Source organism: Pygocentrus nattereri, chromosome 6, assembly GCF_015220715.1.
Source record: "Pygocentrus nattereri isolate fPygNat1 chromosome 6, fPygNat1.pri, whole genome shotgun sequence".
Taxonomy (NCBI): Eukaryota; Metazoa; Chordata; class Actinopteri; order Characiformes; family Serrasalmidae; genus Pygocentrus; species Pygocentrus nattereri.
In genome coordinates, this window is record NC_051216.1 from 23,213,583 (window position 1) to 23,238,077 (window position 24,495).

Genomic DNA, 24,495 nt, shown 5'->3' on the forward strand with positions numbered 1-24,495 from the left:
GTGGCCAAATCAACTATTTGGTACATTCTTAAAGAGAAAGAATGCACTGTGAAGTTCAAAAACTCCAAAAAGCCTGGAAGACCATGGAAAATTACTGTGGTGGACAACAGAAGAATTCTTTCCCTGGTGAAGAACAACCCTTTCACAACAGCTGGCCAGATCAAAAACATCCTCCAGGAGGTAGAAGTATCTTTGTCAAAGTCAACAATCTAGAAAATACTTCACCAGAATAAATAAAGAGGGTTTACCACAAGATATAAACCACTGGTAAGCCTCAAAAACAGAAACACCAGATTACAGGTTGGCATCTAAAAAAGCTTGTATGGTTCTGGAATGATCAACTTCTACCAGAATAATGGGAAGAGAACTGTATGGGAAATGGAAGAAAATGCTCATGATCCAGAGCACACCATCTCATCTGTCAAGCATGATTGTAGTGTTATTCCATGGTCATGTATGGCTGCAATGGAACTGGTTCCTTTCTATTTATTGGTGATGTGGCTGCTGGTAAAAGCAGCAGGATGAATTATAAGTATATAAGGAAACATTATATGCTCAGATTCAGCCAAATGCTTTAAAACTCATTGGACAGGACTACACAGTGCAGATGGACAATGACCTAAAGCAAACTGCAAGAGGCACCCAAGACTTTTTAAGGCAAAGAAGTGAAATGTTCTGCAATAGCGAAGTCAATCACCTGTCAAGTCACTTGTCGAGCGTGTATTTCACTTAATAAAGGCAAAACTGAATGTAAAACACTTATACATTGAGGGTGCATGAAAATGGACAGTATAATGGGACATTTACCATTATAACAGCAGTTCGCAGCTGTGGATGACATCTTGTATCTCCAAAATCATAATTTTACAGGGAAAACCAAAAATATTGGCATAACTAGAAGTTGCTGCAACAAGATTTTATTCCAAGCAACTTTTGATCGTTTCATGTGATACATTCTTCATGAAGTTTTGACAATGAAAAACACAGCTGCTGCATTTCAAATTGTACAATAAATTAATAAGTAGATAGATTACAAAAATAACAATACAGGTTTTTGTTCCAATAATGATGACATACATTACATAATACTGTAGTAGAATTGTAGGTGCACTTGTTTAGTCGATAAGATCCTTATGTGGCTCACAGTTGGCTCACAAATGTAAGAAACAGTACTTACACACATAGATTACACATACACGCATTTACAAATCCATTATATAAAATATGAATATTTACTGTTACTCCTCTGCATTGTTCTTGTGTGTTTTCCCATCATCTGAACTTGGTTTAAGACAGTTAATAAAATTAAAATTACTCTTGTGATTGAGTGATTTTGGCAAGAACATCAATCTCTCCCTATAAAGGGGTATCAGATTAAATTAATAAGATTATGTCCCTGTTTGCATATTGACTTCATTATACACTCATCTGGAAAGAATAAACAGATTGTAACCTTAGCCTGGGCCATGCATTCCACTTCAGGTCAGCAGGAATTGTGTGCACTCTTCACTTCTCAGTGTTTATATTGCTTCTCCAATTCATGAGAGTGAAAAGCTGAGCTTTATTGACATTAACATATTGTGCCAAAAGCATTCTGAACTGAGCATGGTAAGGCTGCATGAGTAATTTAATTATTTTGAAGACTGATGACTGTTTTGGACATGGTAGTAATAATAGTGGTGTTGAAAACCACTGAAGTCCATGAATCGTCTTTTCATCTGTCTGAAAAAATGACAGACTGAAGTGGCAGTTAGGGAGTTGATGTGTAAATTTTACTCTAGTTGTTAGTCATCTGAAATACTCAAGTGTGATACAAAAAGTGTAACAAATCATACATGTTAAAACAGTATAGATACAATATGTGTTGCATTTCTTTTTATTCCTCCTATTTGGTTGTGAATGGTATGAAAAATATGCTGTCTTAAAAAGCACTAGTAGAACTCCAAACCAAATTCTGCAATATAATAGACTATGATCTCTCTTGTATTGTCTCTAGACACACAAGTAAAGGGACAGATCACCGAATGCCAATCTATAACACTGTATGGAGCCTCTGTTATCAAGCAGCTTCATATGTTCTATCGCTGTACAGCTTGTGTTCTTACACTGCATTTTTCCATAGGCCATAGGGTTTGATATGTCCATTAGTTTTGCAGCTGCAGAAAGTCCTGGACTGTCCCATCTAGACTGCATGTTGGACAATATGGCCTGACACTGAGCAGACGGGTCAAATTCTTCCCCAACAAACTCTGCTTTGTGCATGAGGGCATTGTCGTGCTGAAACATACTTTTTTTGTCTTCTCTGAATTGTTGTCATAAGACTAGGAGTACACAGTGTTTCAGAACACCATCTCCACTTAGCAACATCAGCAATCAATGTCCCCATTTCAGTGGTAGAACCAACCAGAATCTCAATTTCATCAGCCGAACCAATCAGAATCCTCATTCCAGCCTTTGAACTAACCAGAATATCAATTTCAGCAGCCAAACCAATCAGAATCCACATTTCAAGGGTAGAAACAAGCAGTATCTCAATTTCAGCAGTGGAATCAATCAGAATCTCAATTTCAGCTTGGGGCAGGACATTTTCCACACTGTTAAAAAGCTTTCACATTCAGTAAGAAGAACTGCAGCTCATTGATTCAGTAAGATGCTTTACTCTCATGCACAGCATTGCACAGTCACTGTTTATGTTACTACACTGCGTGAATGTGCTACATATAATTTTGAATATTTCTTACTCTTACACACTTTAAAAAATGGTTTTATATAAACCCATGAACACTCAAAGAACCCTTTGCATGATTGAAGGGTTCTTTGCATCATAAAAATCATCAGTATAGTTTTGGCTACATTGCATCATACCAGTACTTGGGTAACCCCTCATGAGCGTTAAATAGTCACTGCAGCTGTGGGCTAACAGTGATCTACTGTTTATTGTATAGTGTTTTGTGTAGTTTATTGTTTTTGTTTGTTTGTATTGTTGTCTGCTGCTGTTGCATGTTAAATGAAGCACTGCATTCCAGAGGAACTGCATTTTGTTCCTCCCTCAACACACAGCTGGTCTTTGACTTTGGGGAAGCCTAGACTGAAGCACAGCTTTCCCACTTTGTGTATCTGATGCACCAGATACTAGAAATATCTTGAAGTTCATCACACACTGTTTATGGACTTCCAGGAGCTGATTTGTAGCAGTGCTGATGGAATGGATAGTGTGGCAGAATGGTAAATAAAAGAAAGCTGAAGGTTTGATCAGCATTATAGTTTCTCAGTCCCTTGTTCATGTGAGTTAGAAAATAAAAGGTTTTAGAGATACTAAAGGTACTAAGAAGGATCACTCTGAATGGAGGCACATTCCTATTTCTAACATTCTGCCTTTTTGTGTCTGTGTGTGGATGTTATAGCTAAGGCAAGTGTTAAGAAGCCAGTACTTCTGCCAGTCTCAGAGATGAAGAAAACCACTGCCCCAGTGTTCCTGAAAGAACTGCACAATCTGAAAGTTATGGATGGCAGTCAGGTCACTATGACTGTGGAGGTGACAGGTAAAAGCATCTTCCTCTACCACAGCCTGTCTCTGGTCCCCTACTCATCATATAACTGATAGAATTTGCAATGCAAAGCATGCTGATCGTTGTATTTACAAGTCAGCCAAATGGCTGGAATTTCCACAAGGCCATTGGAACAATTTCGGTTTTTGGTGTTTTGGAAATTTCTTCTTCACATCTCTTTACCTGCAGCAAGCATCTTTTTTCGATGGATATTTTGAAATTAATGAAGTGTTTTAAGGTCATTTTTTATTCGGTAGAGGATTCTGGATCACTAACTCTCCTTGGTCTGTTTGCAATTTTAAAATGTTTTCTCTGTGTTTTATTTTTTTGTTGCTGTTTTGCAATTGAGGGGCATTTCCTCTAGAGTCCCCTGAGATCTGTTGTTTGGAATGTGCAGCAGAGTTTCCTCCTGTGTTTGTGACCTGAGGGGAAGGTTCAGCTCCAATTATTGTATAATATATAATCCAGAGCCCTTCCTGAACCTCGAGAGGAGTCCCGGCACTCCTGATAAATATCTTACAGATTTTTGTGTGCATACAAGTAGTCCTAAACAATATTTTATTGCATCAGTAACATAAACAAATTCCATTTCATTTAGTAGATATATTGCATTGAATTGAGGAAGACAAAATAACATCAAATGATATCTCTGAATGTGATGGATAATGTGCTGAACAGGTGAATAAGGTAATTTTTTAAAACAATAGCTATCATGAATCTTTACCACCTTATTACTGATATGCTAATTCTTCTCAGTAATATACATAATTTTGAAAAAAAATCAAAAATCAAATATCTATAGATGTAATTAAATGGATGGATGTAAAATTCAAATCTTTATTTCTTTGTAACCACACACTCTAGAGAAAGGATTATACAGAACATATAATTGAATTCTAATTGTTTTTTGGTTAAAGCACAAAATCACTATGCACTGCTATTATAAAACATTTTTCACATCACTTTTATTGGAAAACCAAGCATAAATGAAATGTTTCTGTAACAGAAACTGTAAACTAAGTCAATTGTTTAAGCTAAAATATTTATGCATGTACTTATTTCTAGGACATCCTGCTCCAGACGTGCTATGGCTGCACAATGGAAAGGAGATTCAAGAGTCTGAGGACTTCCACTTTGAGAGGAAAGGCAACCAGTACAGCCTCTTCATACAGGAGGTGTTTCCTGAGGACACTGGCACATACACCTGTGAGGCATGGAATGAGGAAGGCGAGGCTCGTACTGAAGCATCACTCACTGTTCAAGGTATTGATCTGACATCATCACATGCACATCAGCCTTTATACACCATCATTTTATTTTATTGCTCTGAACTAATGTTAATCAGCACTGGTGTTGAGAGAGGCCCACTCAGTTCATTTCCATATACATTTGCATTCCAGAACCTCAGGATGGTGTGCAGCCATGGTTTATCACTAAGCCCAAATCATCCACAGTATGCATGGGTCAGCATGCCCTGCTGTCCTGCGCCATAGCAGGAGACCCCTTCCCAGAGTTCTTCTGGATGAAGGACGGACGAGAAGTCTCATCTGGGCGGGATTTTGAGATCCTGCAGAAAGAAGACGTGGTTTCACTCCTCATTAGGAGAGTGAAGCCTCACCATGCTGGAGACTATGAGATTCATCTCAAGTATGAGCTTATAAGAACCTAGTATGGCTTATAGCCATAAATGTTTTTTCATGAATCTGTTCAAAATCCAATGACAATACAATATAAACACTTAATACAAAGCAGATTGAGATAGGTAGAAGCAACATTTTGTTTTAGGTTTTCAGTTCTAGAGTTGATACGATGTGAACAGAAGTGGTAGTGTGAGTCCTTTCACTTCTTTATGAAAAGCATTGTAAGCCGATTAGTGGTTATTTGTTTGAACTCAATACAGGTCCACCCAATTTAAAACTACCAAAAACATTTCTGTTCTTTACAGGAACAAAGTAGGAGACTGCAGCTCAGTGGCCTCCTTGATAGTGAGTGAGGATTCTGAAGAAGAGTCTCATAAAATGTATGTATTAATTTCTTTCCCCCTCATCTGTTGCCTCACTGCTATATTTATAGACCTTCTCTGCCCTTAAGCCCTACTGTGAATCAGCTTATTACCACTATAATCTCCCTACATAGCTAAAAAAAAAAAACTATTTGTGCTGTTTCCTCCAGCTGTGCTATTGTCCAAAGGGGAGAGTGTTAGCAAGGGAGCCCCTCTCCATACTCATTCCCTTATAAGGCCTCTGAAGTCATCTGTGATGTAACTTTTTCTTGTGCCGCACTAACTCTTCCTCAATTAAGCTGCTCTCTAGTGTGGGCTGAGCCCTCTAAATGTCTGTGTTCTATCCCTGCTCTTCCTCTGCTGTAGAGAGGGTTCTAGGAGAGCTGGAGGGGTGGAGAGGACAGACAGAGGCAGGGGAGAGCAGAGAGAGGCATCCAGCCCTGCAGTGTTCCGATCAGAGCAGGATCCACTTTGGAAACATCAGGATCAGGGTTGGGATCTAGAGGAGTCCATCGCTGCCCTTGGTCTTTTGAAAAGGCGTGTAGAGACTAGGGAACACCGGGAAGACCAGATCCGTCAGAAGGAGGCCGAGCAGATCGACTTCCGAACTGTCCTGGGCCGCAAGGTCACCACCAAGAGTGTCTCAGAGGAGGACCTGAAGGAGATCACAGCTGAGCAGATGGACTTCAGGGGCAACCTCCAACGGCAGATCAAGCCCAAGACACAGACTGAGGAAGAAAGAAAGGTCAACTCTCCGCAGCAGGTGGACTTCAGAGCAGTTCTGGGCAAGAAGGGAACAGGAACTGTCAAGACTGGTTCTTTTGACAAGCCAGAACCCAGCAAAAATGACCCAGCTGACTTCAGATCTGTGCTGGCAAACAAGAAGAAGCAAGGGAGTCTGGATAACAGTGTAGAGAGTCCATCCCCAAAGAGCTCCAAAGGGAAGGAGAACGATGTGAACTGTGTGGATGGAGGGATGATGGAGCCAAAGAATGCAGTAGGAGGGAAAGAGCTGGTTTTCACACAAAAACTGAGCAACATGACTGTACTGGACGGGGAACGTTTGCATTTGCAGTGCCAGCTATCATCTGAATCTCCTACAACTATTACATGGACTCTAGATGGGAAAGTGATCAAGCCCTCCAAATTCATCATCATTACCAATGAAGGTTAGTATAAAATCAGTATTCTAGCTAGAGCCATGCCCTTAAGAGCAAGGATCCATTTCCAGAGACACTTATCCTGTGTGATTAAAGAGAATATGGTATAATTCAGGCGCCATGAAGTATGAACACATTTCTACTGACTTCCAGAGAGTGCTCTGCTTCTTGTCTGTGTACGAATATAAGCCTAGATCACTTAACACCTGATTTATTACTGTCGTATTTCATCTAACCTTCTGCCTGTTGTCTGGATGTAATGGTTTCCCTGTAACATATGTTGTCACATTTACAGTCGTGTTGTTGTGGGGAAGTATAAATAGTAAGCATAAGAATAACAGAAGCATTCCCTCTGTGTACTCTTAGAGGGGTTTGCCAGATTTGAATACAATGCTGCATCTTTGGAGCACTGCCGTCCTGCCGTCTTGAGGCGGCGTATTTTGGCTGCATTGTCGGGCTTCTCCAGCTGATGGATGTCTGTTGCACGAGCCCAGTATAATTCATTCTCATTCAAGTCAAGTTCAATAAGATTCCTTAAAATTTAAATTATTGAATGTTTTATTCACTCCCTGTGCATGAGTTCTACATCTTTTTGCTCCATCTTGCTCCATTCAACCATATTTTGAGCCGTGAGGCATTAATAAAACCAGAATCTCGCTACAAACTTGCCCATCATTATAGAGTACAGCTGATAATGTGTTGGGTTCAGGCAGTTTCCTCATGTCCTAGAGAGAATAATCAGTGCTAATGAAGAGGGATCTTTGACAATCTGGAGTGACAGCATGGTAATATGTCTCACTGTGTAGCTAATGTAGCTCTGCCACCTGTCATGTCTGTCATAGAGCTGAACCATCCACCATAGATAGATAGATAGATAGATAGATAGAGACCTTCCTTATTTATTGAATTATTTAAAAGTACAGTATATACATTTTTAGCATCAGGACAAAGCAGAAAACATTATTTCATTATTATTAGTATTATTTTATATATTATTATTTCAGATCTTGATTTTCTCTTCTCTCTCAAAGATGAAAGCTAAAGTAGTGTTTATCTGATAGTGTGTCTTCTGGTGGTCTACCTGGTCTTGGACAGTTGTTAGAAGTCCTGTTTTTTTCTATGTTTTTGTCATATTTTGGCCGTTTTGACTGTAAAGTTCTACAGAGAAATGGGTGAAGACACCTTTGAACATTACTGACTATGAATGATGAAACATAGTGGACTTCTTTGTAATGTATCTGTCTTGATCCTGTTTCTTCACTGAACGAGATGTTTACCTGTGCGTGTGTTTGTGTGTGTGTGTGTGTGTCTCTTTGCGTGTATGTATAATCAGGTGGTTTGTGCTCTCTGACCATCGATAAGGCCTTGCCTGAAGATGAGGGTCAGTATGTGTGCAGAGCTGAAAGCTTGGTAGGAAGAGCAGAGTGTTCCTGTATGGTGCTTGTTGATGGTAGGTAAATTCATTCATCACTCATGAGATGCAAAACCATGCTGAATGAAGAAAAAAGGAGTTTTCCAGCTAAAACAGTAGTTCAGCAAAAATGTTACATAACATGTACACAATTTTTCCCTTACTCCAAACGCAGTCGATTAGACAAGATGTGTTTGGTTTGCTATGAACAATAAAAATAGACAAAAATACAATATGTTGTATGACTAAAAATAGCAGTAGCAGCTATACTGCAGCCTGATTCTTCCAGATAAAAATAGTGTTATATAGACAAATGGATTTCATGCAGTGTCAGAAATCACTTAGCAGTTATATTTCAGATTACTTAGATGTAGTTTTGATGTGGTGTTAGGTAAGGATGTGGTAATGTAAGCATGCATTTTGCCTGCTGCTAATTGGTAAGGTATAAGCTTCCATTGTTTGATAGCTACATTAGGCTTGTAGTTTTAGTGCAAAACTAAAGAAGTGGTGTAGTGTTGTGGATAACACCTCTGTCCTCTACGCTGTAGACTGGGGTTCCATCCCTACCTGGGTAAACACCCTACACTATACCAGTAAAACAGTCCTTGGGCAAGACTCCTAACACTACCTTCACCCACCTGTAAGAGTGATAAGAGCATCTGCCAAATGCTGTAAATGTAAGAGGCAAGATGTAGACACCAAATATCTTTACTGGTTTGACATAAAAGAGAACACCAATTTCTGCTGATTTTTCAAACATTTCTAAATAACACAGTCATTAAGATGTAAACAAAGTTAATCAGATTAGTTTGAGGGGAAAAACAGTCATATTTGTTTACAGCGGTTTTGATATCTGAAGCATTTAATACCTCAAACAGTTGTCACCAAACCTTCCCCTGGAAGTCCACCCTGATGCAGGTTTTGCCATCAACGCAAGACATCACATTCACCTAACATTTCAACAATCCAGCATTCCCTATCAAACTACTCTGAATGACTGTTTACGACATTATAAACAGGATCACAGATATAATGTGTGTTGGTTTGGCACAGGGTAAACTAAACAATGCAGTCCATGAATGTACTATTTGGTTGGTGCTGTTTGAGCTCAGGGCTGGTGAATTGGTCTGGGCTGGTTTAGTTTTGGAATCATGACTGGCTGCTTCTGTGTCCCCTGAGGCTCAGCCACAGCCCACCAGCTTCCTGCAATTACAGAGCTGCACCGGCATGGACTCCCCGCTGCACGTCCCTGTAGACCTTCATGCTTTTACTTAACCATGCTGACGCAGGAAGAGCAGCTCAAATTCACATAAGTGTTGCTAGCAATAGCAGTTTGGTAGCAAATGGATTCAAATGCCAGCATCAGCGGTCTTCCAATTTTACTCGTCATGTACAGACATTGATTACACTGAATATTGATTATAGGCCCTGCCAAACCTTAATAACTCTCTCTCTCTCTCTCTCTCTCTCTCTCTCTCTCTCTCTCTTTCTTTCTCTATTTCTCTCACACACACTGCTCAAAAAAATAAAGGGAACACTTAAACAACACAATATAACTCCAAGTAAATCAAACTTCTGTGAAATCAAACTGTCCACTTAGGAAGCAACACTGATTGACAATCAATTTCACAGCTGTTGTGCAAATGGAATAGACAACAGGTGGAAATCATTGGCGATTAGCAAGACACACTCAATAAAGGAGTGGTTCTGCAGGTGGGGACCAGAGACCACTTCTCAGTACCTTTCTGCTTTCTGGCTGATGTTTTGGTCACTTTTGAATGTTGGTGGTGCTTTCACACTCGTGGTAGCGTGAGACGGACTCTACAACCCACACAAGTGGCTCAGGTAGTGCAGCTCATCCAGGATGGCACATCAATGCGAGTTGTGGCAAGAAGGTTTGCTGTGTCTGTCAGCATAGTGTCCAGAGGCTGGAGGCGCTACCAGGAGAAAGGCCAGTACACCAGGAGACATGGAGGAGGCCGTAGGAGGGCATCAACCCAGCAGCAGGACCGCTACCTCCGCCTTTGTGCAAGGAGGAACAGGAGGAGCACTGCCAGAGCCCTGAAAAATGACCTCCAGCAGGTCATAAATGCACATGTGTCTGCACAAACGGTTAGAAACCAACTCCATGAGGATGGTATGAGGGCCCGACGTCTACAGATGGGGGTTGTGCTCACAGCCCAACACCATGCAGGACGCTTGGCATTTGCCAGAGAACACCAGGATTGGCAAATTCGCCACTGGCGCCCTGTGCTCTTCACAGATGAAAGCAGGTTCACACTGAGCACATGTGACAGACGTGACGGAGTCTGGAGACACCGTGGAGAGCGATCTGCTGCCTGCAACATCCTTCAGCATGACCAGTTTGGCAGTGGGTCAGTAATGGTGTGGGGTGGCATTTCTTTGGATTGCCGCACAGCCCTCCATGTGCTCGCCAGAGGTAGCCTGACTGCCATTAGTTACCGAGATGAGATCCTCAGACCCCTTGTGAGATCATATGCTGGTGCAGTTGGCCCTGGGTTCCTCCTAATGCAGGACAATGCTAGACCTCATGTGGCTGGAGTGTGTCAGCAGTTCCTGCAAGATGAAGGCATCGAAGCTATGGACCAGCCCGCCCATTCCCCAGACCTGAATCCGATTGAGCACATCTGGGACATCATGTCTCGCTCCATCCACCAACGCACCACAGACTGTCCAGGAGTTGGCGGATGCTTTAGTCCAGGTCTGGGAGGAGATCCCTCAGGAGACCATCTGCCACCTCATCAGGAGCATGCCCAGGTGTTGTAGGGAGGTCATACAGGCACGTGGAGGCCACACACAATACTGAGCCTCATTTTGACTTGTTTTAAGGACATTACATCAAAGTTGGATCAGCCTGTAGTGTGTTTTTCCACTTTAATTTTGTGTGTGACTCCAAATTCAGGCCTCCATTGGTTAATAAATTTGATTTCCATTTATTTTTTTTGTGTGATTTTGTTGTCAGCACATTCAACTTTGTACAGAACAAAGTATTCAATGAGAATATTTCATTCATTCAGATCTAAGATGTGTTATTTGAGTGTTCCCTTTATTTTTTTGAGCAGTGTATATGCACTCACTTGTTATCTCTCTCTCTCTCTCTCTCTCTCTCTCTCTCACACATGCACACACACATGCACTCACTTGTTATCTCTATCTCTCTCTCCTATATATATATATATATATATATGCATGTATAGTAAACAGTGCTCTGTAAAAGTGTTAGGTACTTAGAAGAAATGAAGTATGAAGAACTGAAGTATGGACTGTTGAAAGTGACTGCAGTGTTGGTCAGTTTATCACATGTTCCTTTTCATTTCTGCAGATCCCAGTGCCTCAAGCTCAACACCAACTGACAAGAAAAGCAAGAAGCCCTCTACCCCAACCACAGAGAGTGAGTTTCCAAAATATGCACTTTCTTCTTTATTTCCCAAAAAGGAGAAGCATGGGAGACCTGAGTCTTTCCCACTGCTGAACACACACACACACACACGCGCAGTGTGACCGTTCCTTCCAGAGTCTCAGGGGCTAATCATTGAACCTAACTGAAAGGTTTGTGTGTGTGTGTGTGTGTGTGTGCAGGTTTCATATGGCAGCATAACAAATCCATAGTTATGAAACTATAGCAGTAAGCAGTCATGTGTGCTGATGTACAGAAACATGAGATTACACATCAGAAACTATGTGGTGTGTCACATCACAATCAATTTCTTAATACACAGCACATGATACAAGTTTGCACTGTTTTGATTTTTGTTCAGTTACGTGACCTTATTGCACCAGTATCTAGTTTATATTTAGGGATGCACCGATATGGGATATTTAGGCCAGTTCAGTTCACTAGCCAGTATTCAGTTGCTTGTTAACACAAATGGCTAATCAGCCAGTCACATGACTGCAACTCAATGCATTTAGGCATGTAGAGGTGGTCAAGACAACTTGCTGAAGTGCAAACTGAGCATCAGAATGGAGAATAAAGGTGATTTAAGTGACTTTGAATGTGGCGTGGTTGTTGGAGCCAGACGGGCTGGTCAGAGTATTTCAGAAACTGCTGATCTACTGGGATTTTCACACACAACCATCTCCAGGGTTTCTATGATCCGAAAAAGAGAAAATATCCAGTGAGCAGCAGTTTTGGGGATGAAAACACCTTGTTGATGTGAGAAGTCAGAGGAGAATGGGCAGACTGGTTTGAGATGATAGAAAGGCAACAGTTACTCAAATAACCAACCAAAATCTCAGAGGAAGAGAGAGATCACCTTGTTGAAAGTATGCCATGAGAATTCAGTTCTGAAGGCAAAAGAGGGTACAACCTTTTACTTTTACTGTAATAATAAATCTAATAAATCTAATAAAGTGGCCTGTGTGTGTGTGTGTGTGTGTGTGTATATATATATGTGTGTGTATATATATATGTGTGTGTATATATATATATGTGTGTGTATATATATATATGTGTGTGTGTATATATATATATATATATATATATATATATATATATATATATATACACAATATACATGTGTGTGTATGTGTGTGTATGTATATATATATATATATATATATATATATATATATATATATATATATATATATATATATATATATATATATAAATATAAATGAGATGGAGAGGTAGAAGCAAACTGGAAAATATGGAAAAGAGAAAGAGGCTTGGAAGGAGTTGGAGGAACAGAGATGAAGATATCAAAAAAGCTGAGACTTATTGCATGGCTGCACTTCTCCATGTATGGGCTCAGTCACCCCCCCTTTCTCTCTCACTCTCTTTTTTTTCCGGTACCCCCCACACATTCTTTTTTTATTTCTTCTTTGACAGAGTGCATCTGTAGTACTGTCCTCAGTTTGCTCTTAATCAGTACACTGTTCAGCGGTACCCGCAGTGTTCGTGTAGCGACTGTGGGATGTCTGATTAGAGGAAAGCATACGTTTTCCTTATGTTAGACTTGATTCTAACAAGCATGTAGTTCAAATTAGAGAACAGTGTAGCACAGTTTTACAAACAGTAGTAGTTGTCATGATGTCCCCAACAACAGTATTAAGGATAGTGTCTGATAGCGTCTGATAGTGTTTTGGTCTTGTGTAGTCTGTTCCAGTTTGAGAGTGGAATCCTGGCAACTACTGGCAAATTGGATTTCCTAGGATTATTCTGAGTGATGTCTTAATAGCCCGAGTTTACTGTGCAATGTGAAAATAATCAAGTTCAGATATAAACTGTCATAATTTAGTTGAAAACAAATAGTTGTTGAAAGGAAACATGCCATCATCAGGACAGTCATTAAGGCTTGTCTCTCAAAGATATTTGCCATCAAATTTGGAGTGTGAGCTCACATTACTCTGAATTATGTACAGATATTCCACATACATTTATTTATATGTATTGAGTAGGTGAATTTCCAATGAATGTATACTCAACATTGTTGTTGAGTTCATCTGAGGCTTAATAATGAAGTAAGAGTAACTCTCGGTGTAACTGACTTGGCCTATTCTTTTGTACATTGTAGTGATTAAAGTTGGCTCTAAATTTGTTGTTTGAGGCACTCTTGGGTTCATCTATTGCTTTTGTCTGATCTATTCATGTTAGTAAACACAATACAACAATTTAGTCACATCAGACAGTGAGCGGTGCTGGTCAATGTAAAGAATATTCAGTTAAAATACAGCCCATTGAAGGGATAACTAACATTTTTGTACATGTTTTAGAGAGTCAGCATAAAGTGCAGTTGTATTATTTTAATGGAGTCAGATGCAGTCATGAGGAAACTGTGTAAGTAAATCAAATATCCATTCATCCATTCATCCATTTTTCAAGCCGCTTCTCCATGAGGGTCGCGGGGGGGTGGGGGTGCTGGAGCCTATCCCAGCAGTCATCGGGCGGAAGGCAGGATACACCCTGGACAGGTCACCAGTCCATTGCAGGGCAGACAGACAGACACAGACAGTCACTCACACCTAGGGGCAATTTAGCATATCCAATTGGCCTGACTACATGTCTTTGGACTGTGGGAGGAAATCGGAGAACCCGGAGGAAACCCACGCAGACACGGGGAGAACATGCAAACTCCACACAGAGAGGACCCTGATCACCCGGCCGGGGAATCAAACCCAGGCCCTCCTCGCTGTGAGGCGACAGCGCTACCCACCGCGCCACCATGCCACCAGTAAATCAAATGGTGCAAGAAAAACAGTGCTGAATGAGGTTCAGAACAGAGCAGAACCACACAGCTTACTGCAGCACACCCAGCTGGATATATCACCAGCAGAACCACACAGCTTACTGCGGCACACCCAGCTGGAGAGATCACCAGCAGGACCACACAGCTTACTGCAGCACACCCAGCTGGAGATATCACCAGCAGAACTATACTGAGCTTATAGAGGCACACCCAGCTGGAGGTATCACCAGCAGAACTACACTGAGCTTACAGAGGCACACCCAGCTGGAGATATCACCAATTCAATTACAACCCTGTTTCTGAAAAAGCTGGAATGCTGTGCAAAACAAACATAAACAAAAACAGAATACAGAAAAGTGCAAAATAATTTAAACAATAAACCAATAGCACAAATACAACACATCTAATGCTGAAACTGAGAAATTGTATTGTTTCTTGAAAAATATATGCCCATTTTAACTCTGATGCCAGAGTCATGCCAGAGTCAAAATAGGACAGGGGCAATATAAGACTGTAAAAGTTGTGAAGTAGATAAATTAGTGACATTTGATATGTAGTCTCTGTACTGTTTTCAGTTAAATATAGGGTTTAAGTGATTTGCATGTCATTGCATTCTGTTTTTATTTGTACACACACACACACACACACACACACACACACACACACACACACACACACACACACACACACACACACACACACACACACACACACACACACACACACACACATATTTTTTGAAACCACTTATCCTTCTGGGTCACCAGGCTTGATGGAACCTATTCTGGCAGTCACTGGGCAGAAGGCAGGAAACACCCTGAACAGGTCGCCAGTCCATTGCAGGGGTTTTTATTTGCATTATTTATTTTATTTTATTATTTATGTTTTATTTACATTACAGTGCCCTAACTTTGGTAACAGGGTTGTAAATTCAATTTAAGATTGATTTACATATCACATGTTGTAAAACACACTATCACAAAGCAGCTTTAAGACTCAAAATAGGATCCTATCCTCCTCCGCTCAACACAGCAAAACATTAATACAACAAGAGCAATGTGAATTAAGAATAAGATCAGACAAATTCATATATAATATTGAATACTGAAAAGGAACAAACCTATCATAGGACAGTAGTATTTAGATTAGCCAATGAAAACCAGTGACTACTGTCAGAGGCCAGAGTAACAAAGTATAGATCTATAAAAACAAGTGACTTTTGTTAGAAGAAATGAGATCTAGATCCATGAACACCAAAAACTACTGTTAGAAACCTATCATGACAACACATTGGTATGAATATGTGATGAGCTCAGTATAGTGCAAGGTTTCTGCAAGACAACTAGCTGGAGATATCATCAATAGAAGCACACGTTCTGCAACAAATTCGGCTGGAGATATCAGTACTGCTGAACTTATCTCTCTCTGAGCCTTTCACTCCATCACCCCATCAGAGAGGCACCCCACTTTGGCCTATGTCATTTCATTTGTGTTCATTTTAAACCTTTAACTTGATGTGTTTTCATATATCTAACATCCAGTACAATCAGTAGGATATGGTGGTGCAATGATTGGTCCCACCTATCTTTTATCATTGGCCCACCCAAAATTACCAAAATCCCAATTAACTGGTATCCATAATAAGCTTGTTAATCTCCCTTCTGACACACCAATACACTTTCAAATACCCAGCTAGATTCAGTGCTGAAGCAGTGAGCTTTTTGTGTGTATCAAAGTTCATGGGTCTGCATTATCAATGGTACTGTCAGCATTTTCTGAGATAATTGTAGACTGTTGTGTGAATTTAAAGGAAGTGTATGAATATAGCTTATTTTAAGATTGAATTAGGGATTAGATATATACAGTATCTTACAGTAATATTTGACAAGAAATAGAAATTTAAATCTTTTGGCCGTTCTTTGGCCCTCAGCTTGCTCATTAGGGGTCTAGGTCCAGATTTTTGCGAAGGTACTGACTGTCTGTTGTACAAATCGCTGTGTATGGTTTGATTGGCTGGAGTGCATACAGTGCAACAGTGTGGGCCAGAGATTATTTGCCACCTCTGGTGTAATGTGATTACTCAAAGAATACAACAGGCCCCATAAAGACTAAACACTGCAAGATATGAAAGCAGACTTAAGACTCTGTGTGTGTGCATGTGTGAGGGAGTGAAAGAGACAGGGAAAGAGAACGAATAGGAGACAGGGTTAGAGATACGAGGTACAACTGTTGCTTTAAATATGGTTTTAGTGGTTTTAAGACAGCTTTGTTTTGAATGACTAAATCATCATTCTGTGAGTTTGTGAATGCTTTAAAATGACTATCTAAGTGGTTATTAATTAGGACACAAACACTATAAGTCGTTAATAAGTAGTTACAACATAAATAAAAGTTTTAGAAACCATTCATAATTCTTTTATAAGGGTAGTCTTGTTGTAAAGAGGTGATTTTGTGCATGCATTAAATGTTGATTTTTTACATCCTCTACAGGAAACAAACTTAAGTATGGCATTTTTCTACAACTTTTAGTGCACAATTTCTATTCATTTCAAAACAAGGAGAACTTTTGCATAGGCAGAAAACTGTGATTGTGCATTAATGTGTACAAATGTGTTCTGTGTAGAGGGTCTATAAAAATAATTTATTTTCACTTAGAAAAACAACAAAACGTGTAATCTGAGAAGGGCATGCAAACTTTTGCATATGACTACATACAGATCAGACTGCTGGGAGGATGAATGAGGCACCCAAACCAAGACTCATTCAGCCTCATAGTTGCTTCTATGATTCTCAAAGTAACACTGACGTGGTGGTAGTGTGTTAGTGTGTTTTGTGCTGGTACAAGTGGATCAGACACAGCAGTGCTGCTGTCCACTCTATTAGACACTCCGACCTTGTCAGTCCACCTTGTAGATGTAAAGTCAGAGATGATGGCTCATCTGCTGCTGCACAGTTTGTGTTGGTCATCCTCTAGTTCTTCATCAGTGGTAAAAGAACGCTGCCCACAGGGTGCTGATTTGGTTGGATTATTTGGTGGACTATTCTCAGTCCAGCAGTGACACTGAGGCGTTTAAAAACTCCTGCAGCACTGCTGTGTCTGATCCACTCAGACCAGTGCAACACACACCACCACATCAGTGTTAGTGCAGTGCTGAGAATGATCCACTACCCAAATAGTACCTGCTCTGTGAGGGTCCATGGGGGTCCTGACCACTGAAGAACATGGTAAAATGGGGCTAACAAAGTATGCAGAGAAACAGATGGACTACAGTCTGTAACTGTAGAACTACAAAGTGCACCTATATACAACCCCAATTCCAATGAAATTGGGACGTTGTGTAAAACATGAATAAAAACAGAATACGATGATTTGCAAATCCTTTTTAACCTATAAACGTTCCAAAGAAGTTAGGACAGAGGCAACAAAAGACTGGGAAAGTTGAGGAATGCTCAAAAAACACCTGTTTGGAACATTCCCCAGGTGAACAGGTTAATTGGAAACAGGTGAGTGTCATGAATGGGTATAAAGGGAGCATCCCTGAAAGGCTCAGTCGTTCACAAGCAAGGATGTGAACAACTGCGTGAGCAAATAGTCCAACAGTTTAAGAACAACGTTTCTCAACATGCAACTGCAAGGAATTTAGGGATTTCATCATCAGCGGCAAGGCAGAAAACCAATACTGAATGCCCGTCACCTTCGATCCCTCAGGCAGCACTGCATTAAAAACCGACATCATTCTGTAACGGATATTACCACATGGGCTCAGAAATCCACTGTCAGTGAACACAGTTCGTCGCTCCATCTACAAGTGCAAGTTAAAACTCTGCAATGCAAAGCGAAAGCCATATATCAACAACACCCAGAAACGCCGCCGGCTTCTCTGGGCCTGAGCTCATCTGAGATGACCTGACGCAAAGTGGAAAAGTGTCCTGTGGTCTGATGAGTCCACATTTCAAATTGTTTTTGGAAATCATGGACGTCGTGTCCTCTGGGCCAAAGAGGAAAAGGACTGTCTGGATTGTTATCAGTGCAAAGTTCAAAAGCCAGCATCTCTGATGGTGTGGGGGTGTGTTAGTGCCCATGGCATGCTTGCACATCTGTGAAGGCACCATTAATGCTGAAAGGTACATACAGGTTTTGGAGCAACATATGCTGCCATTCAAGCAACGTCTTTTTCAGGGACAATGCCAAGCCACATTCTGCATGTGTTACAACAGCCTGGCTTCATAGTAAAAGAGTACGGGTACTAGACTGGCCTGCCTGCAGTCCAGACCTGTCTCCCATTGAAAATGTGTGGCGCTTTATGAAGCGCAAAATACGACAACGGAGACCCCGGACTGTTGAGCAACTGAAGTTGTACATCAAGCAAGAATGGGAAAGAATTCCACCTACAAAGCTTCAACAATTATTGTCCTCAGTTATTATTATATTATTATTAACAATTATTGTCCCCAAACGCTTATTGAGTGTTGTTAAAAGGAAAGGTGATGTAACACAGTGCTAAACATGCCCCTGTCCCAACTTCTTTGGAACGAGTTGCAGGCATCAAATTCAAAATGAGTGAATATTTGCAAAAAACAATAAAGTTTATCCGTTTGAACATTAAATATCTTGTCTTTGTAGTGTATTCAATTGAATATAGGTTGAAAAGGATTTGCAGATCATTGTATTCTGTTTTTATGTTTTACACAAAGTCCCAACTTCATTGGAATTGGGGTTGTACTAAGTGGAGCTGATAAAATGGACAATGAGCGTCAAAACAAGGATTTGTGTATTCCAACAAGTCTATGAATAAGAAGTCATTAAACCATTAATACTCTACTGTCATTATGTATTTACATCAATTCCATTGTTAAGACAGCATTTTTCCAATATTTCTCACCTCCAACCATTTCTCAGTCAAGCCGATATATAAACGCTTGTGCACGCATTAGTGTCATCACGACTGGACTACTGCAATGTTTTCTTTTCTGGCCTCCCTGTCAAAATGCTCACTAAGTTACAGTATGTTCAAAATGCTGCTGCCAGGATCATCACCTTTTCAAAAAAGAATGACCACGTCACCCCTGTTCTTCGCTGGTTGCCCATTACATTCCATATTCAGTACAAAGTTCTCCTTATAACATATAAAGTTCTGCACAGTCTGGCTCCTCAATACTCGGCAGAGCTTCATCTATATGTCCCATTCTGTACTTTGAGAGCGCAAAATCTAGGCCTCCTTCATGTTCCTAGGTTTAAATTGACTTCTATGGGTCGTCGATCATTTAATGTAGTAGCTCTCAAGTTATGGAATACGCTCCCACAGTCTATTCGGGATGCAACCTCTCTGTCTTTATTCAAATCTCTGTTGAGTTGTTTTCACTGTGTTATCGTTACCTGTACTGTCCTTTTGTTTAATGTGGTGTTGTTTAATGTGTTGATGTTCTTTGATTGTAAAGCGTCCTTGAGCATGGGAAAGGCACTATGTAAATAAAAGTGATAATGATTTACATTCAGTGTAATATACTTTTGAAATATATTGAAGTCTGGATATTAATTTTAGTATAACTGAATTCTAAATATTGCACTGCTTTATTCTAAACCTCTGTCTATCATTATGGACATATCTAACATTTAAATTATACAGTGTGTCCCCCTACTGTCCTACTAATTATCTGAAACCTATGAAGTTGTTTAGGACTGGCATGTTAGTATAATTTAATACATTTATCTGTAGTCATATTTGTTTTGTGTGTTATTGAAAACATTGATCCAGCTAATTGGAACCATTTATTTAAAAAGTAATATAAAGTTTTTCTCTTTTTTATTGTTTACAATGAATGCTAGTGTAAATAATATATTTAATATTCTGAATCCTTTGACATTGCACCAAATTCCAGAACAGGGTTATCACTTTGGTCTTCTAATATCAGGTCATCTGCAGAATGTGTTCTTGCATGTGTTCATTCTCATGTGCATGCATGCGCTTCTGTGCATGTGAGAGCAGAACTACGGGGTTTTGAAGTGGAATGGAAAAGGTTGTGTCTCTGAACTGGTTCTGACAGCTCTGCTATGCTTCAGTTGAATCCTAGAGCAACTGTTTTATGCTTGACTAAGTCCAGGCACGTTTTATTGTCCTTGTTGGTAAGTCTTTAACGTCCACTACACAGGGAGAAGATCCCCATAATGGCTTAACAAAAGCTGCTGATGCAGAGTGCTGAGCCCATTAGAGAAACTTTCAGAGCAGAAGTTTAGAAAAGGGCCCAACTGCACTGAAAATTTAGTGAGCAGTTATAGTATAATATCCAGTATATACTATATCTTTTTAATATGATTTTAATATGATTAAAATTATACAGATTATTCATTATACAAATATACTATAGTTTTATTAGAATAGTGCTTTATCGACAGATATGATTGGTGTTTGATGATGATCTATAATGTTAACTTTTTTATTTTGTGGTGTTTTCAGAGACTGGCGCATATATTCAGAGATAAATGATTGACCTCAGAGTTTTTCATTACAATGCAAAACACATCACTATACACCAACCAGCCCCTTGTACACCATCCACATCTTGTATCTACACTCATTGATCATTTTATTAAGTCCACTTACTGTATAGGTACACTTAGTAGTTTAGTTACAGACTGTAGTACATCTGTTTCTCTGCAAAGTTTCAGTCCCTTTCAGTCTGTTTTTCAATGGTCAGGATGCCAACAGGACTACCACATCATTCTCAGCACTGCAGTGACACTGACATAGTTGTAGTGGGTTTGTGTTTGTTGTGCTGGTACAAGACACAGAATCAGACACAGCAGTGCTGCTGGAGTTTTAAACATCTCAGTGACACTGCTGGTCTGAACAGTCTGCCAACTAAAAATATCCAGCAGGCAGCATCCTGTGACCACAGATGAAGGACTAGAGGATGACTAGCATAAACTGTATAGCAACAGATGAGCCAAATGGGCCTAACAGACAAACAGGTGGACTGTAATTGAACTGAATAGAACTCCAAAGTGCATCTATATGGTAAGTGGAGCTGATTAAATGGACAAAGAAGGTAGATACAAGGAACAGTACATAATGAAGCACCAGCTTGTTGTATATCACTGGTTATTCTGTGGGATTTTTGCTGGTACTGATAAGTCTATAGGACGTCAATTTCAGGTAAGATTATCGGTCAGTGAGTATATAGGTAAGACCAAAAGCTTTGGGCTGCAGGCATAGTGATAACTTAGAGATCACTTTGATAATCTTGTAGCCTCTTAAACTCCTTGGATTCCAAGATGCACTTCATCATATTCTTCATAATTTTCATCATATGAGAGCTGTAACGGTCGTCTTTCTGGTCAAATAGATGGGTAATGTCATTTTAAACCCTTGTAATAGAAGAAGCTGAACTCATAATTTTTTGTCTACTGAAAGTCAACCCATTTTTCCACAAATCTGAGCTATAAACTATAAACAGGTGGCGTCTCTTCAGTGATCTGCTCTGTAAAAATAATTTTTATAAAATTATACAAAGAGCGTCTAAGATTTTTGCCTTTCAGCAGTAAATTGTAAGCATATAGCAATACATGTATGATCATAAACATAAAATTTTTCTGTTAATTTGAGGGGAGCTTTTACAAAAATAAATAAATAAAATTTGCCTTTATTTCATGCAGTTACTGAATAATTTGCCTCATGATTTGTTTTTCCATCGGAATTTACAAAACCCAAAATATGCCCTGGAGAATAAGAGGTTAATGTTATTCTCATTCTCTTATAGACATTTTGTCTTATTTACTGTGTAGCTATTCAACAGCGTATTTGATTTGCTATAAGAGCGTTTCTCAGTTCATTCACTAGAAGAATGCTTTGTTCAACTGTCTTTATTCATATGCAGACTGACGGCATCACCTCTGTGATCTTCGGTATTGAGTTGGTGTCGGGTTTTCTGCCCGTGCCCTATATTTTTTATGGCTGATTCTGATTCCATCCAACTGGCCAAAGATCACTTTTTATTTGTCTTATTTTATCCTGAAGCTCACACACTGTGCGCTAAATGACCACATGAAACACACTAGCACAGTTCCTATACTATTGGTCAAAGTCGTAGTATAAATAACATTATTTGCTCTTTAATTGGCCACACTGGTATTTAAAATCTTAAATGAACCAATTGCTTATTTAAAAAAAAAAAAAGTATTGCATTAGAAGTAAGAAGCAGCTGGCTGTTTAGCACAATGAGTCATGACCACAGTAAGATCATTCCTGGGGAGTAGAAGCTCCAATTTTGAATAGTTTTAACTTCAAACATCCCTCACTGATTAACCCTGGTTATTTCACGTTTTCTATTAAAGATTTTGCTGTAATTCTGTGACAAAGTTTTCAAACTAGCTAAGTTAGATGGGAAAACTGCAAACCTGGCAATGTTGGTGTTGGCTGTGTGCGCTTTATCAAACCCTCCACCAATTAAAAGTGAGAGAATGTGATTTTACTTATTTTACTCAGCCCCCCCCTTCCCCAAATCATCACCACCCTTGTAAAACAATCATTCCCTTCTTTCCATCTCTTTTGGATTAATGTGATCTTACTTAAGATGCCTTTTATTGATGTTTTCCTTCCATCAGTTTGATATTTACCCACTGCAGGAGTTTAGAACCATGTGTTTGTGTAGAACCATGTCGAGCTCTGCTGATCGTTCATCCTCACTGAAAGTACATTCATTAATTCTGTTGCTCAAAAGACAATGATGTACTGTAGTAGTGAATGACTTAGTACTGAATAAATCTGTAATAGTCTGTTGATATCAGCAGGCTGAAACCATCTCTGAAATGTGTATGTACATTTTACAAGAGGTTACTAACAAATGTATGGGTAAATACATTTCTGATGGTGGGGATCAGTGGAATCACACTGACTGCTAAAACATTATTATTCTACGTCTGAAGAGATTGTGTAAGTCTTTTCTGCCTCTCAGAAATGCTCTCGAGCGTAGTATTATTCTACTGGACACTTAATGGGCACTGTTTGTTGTTTCCCTGTGATATTAACTTTTCTTACAAGGAAATGTGGAAATGCCTTGCTTTGCTGATTGTTATCAGAAGCCCATTTCAGTGACTGAGAGATGGGAATCGGGAAGCAGAAATAGTTTTGTGCTGAAAAAGGGATGTTTTCATTGCCACAAAGATGGGAGGATAGCCCATCCAGCAGAAAAAAGCAGAGGAATGTCTGACTCGCACAAAAAACGTTCAGCTTAAAGTTCTAATTGCTTTAGACTGACTTGGGTGCTGCTGTTGCTTGGTGATTGCATTAGTTCACCTCTCTAGCACATTGTTTCATGACAGCAATAAGATGTAAAATAAATAGTGCCAAGAACTATTTCCTGGATTCTTTGGGGACTATTTTTAGTATGACCAAAAAAGGCAAACACAAAAGGACAGAAGCAGCTGATCTCTCTCAGGACATTCAGGGGAGAACAAGGCTTTCTCCCAGAGTTTGCTTATCAGGCTATTGAGTGTATGCCCATTTCCCACTATACATCCATGCAGAGAGCTTTCTGTCTGACTGAAGCTAATGCTCCACTTGTATTGTGCTTTAAAGAGCCCATATCCTACATTTTCTTGATTTTTTTTTTTTCTTTTTTTTTTTTTTTAACTTATTGTTAATCTGTATTCAATCTTTTTGTGATGCCACAAAAACTAATACATTTACAGTTATATGCAAACATTTTGGTGCCCTGGATCAAATAACATTTTGTTGATTTTTTTTGTTAACACATCATCTACAGAGAACACATATTTGCACATTATGGTTTATTTGCTGAATGTAACATACTGGGGGCTGAATAAGTGGGTATACAGTATGTACAGTTGTAAAATGTACCAAAAAAGTCAAAATTCTTTATTTTTTTTTTTTTTATATGTAAATGAACTCTGAATGGCTGTTCTGTATTAAAAAGCAGTCCAAGCTTAAACACTCCTTCAGCATGAATGGGAGGGGATAAACTGCTGAATAAGTGGGTATACAGTATGTACAGTTGTAAAATGTCAAATTACATGTTTTGTTGATTTTCTAAGCAAAAATAAGTTAACACACCATCTATGTGGAATAAACATAATCTGGCATTTGTCTGCAAATTTTCATGCTCAATTTCTATTTATTTGCTAAGTTTAACACATTGAAAAAAA

The 24,495-nt window shown here is 39.5% G+C and overlaps 1 protein-coding gene across 2 annotated transcripts in view; it reads left to right on the top strand.

Moving 5' to 3' along the window:
- Nucleotides 1-24,495, top strand: part of mylka (myosin, light chain kinase a) — an 83,400-nt gene that overhangs the window by 41,323 nt on the left and 17,582 nt on the right. For both annotated transcript variants that reach the window (XM_017692409.2, XM_037539491.1), the window contains 7 exons: nt 3,405-3,542; nt 4,614-4,811; nt 4,949-5,195; nt 5,494-5,568; nt 5,917-6,719; nt 8,044-8,160; nt 11,465-11,533. In XM_017692409.2, the coding sequence (XP_017547898.2) occupies nt 3,405-3,542; nt 4,614-4,811; nt 4,949-5,195; nt 5,494-5,568; nt 5,917-6,719; nt 8,044-8,160; nt 11,465-11,533 (1,647 nt within the window). The remainder of the gene's footprint in view (nt 1-3,404; nt 3,543-4,613; nt 4,812-4,948; nt 5,196-5,493; nt 5,569-5,916; nt 6,720-8,043; nt 8,161-11,464; nt 11,534-24,495) is intronic.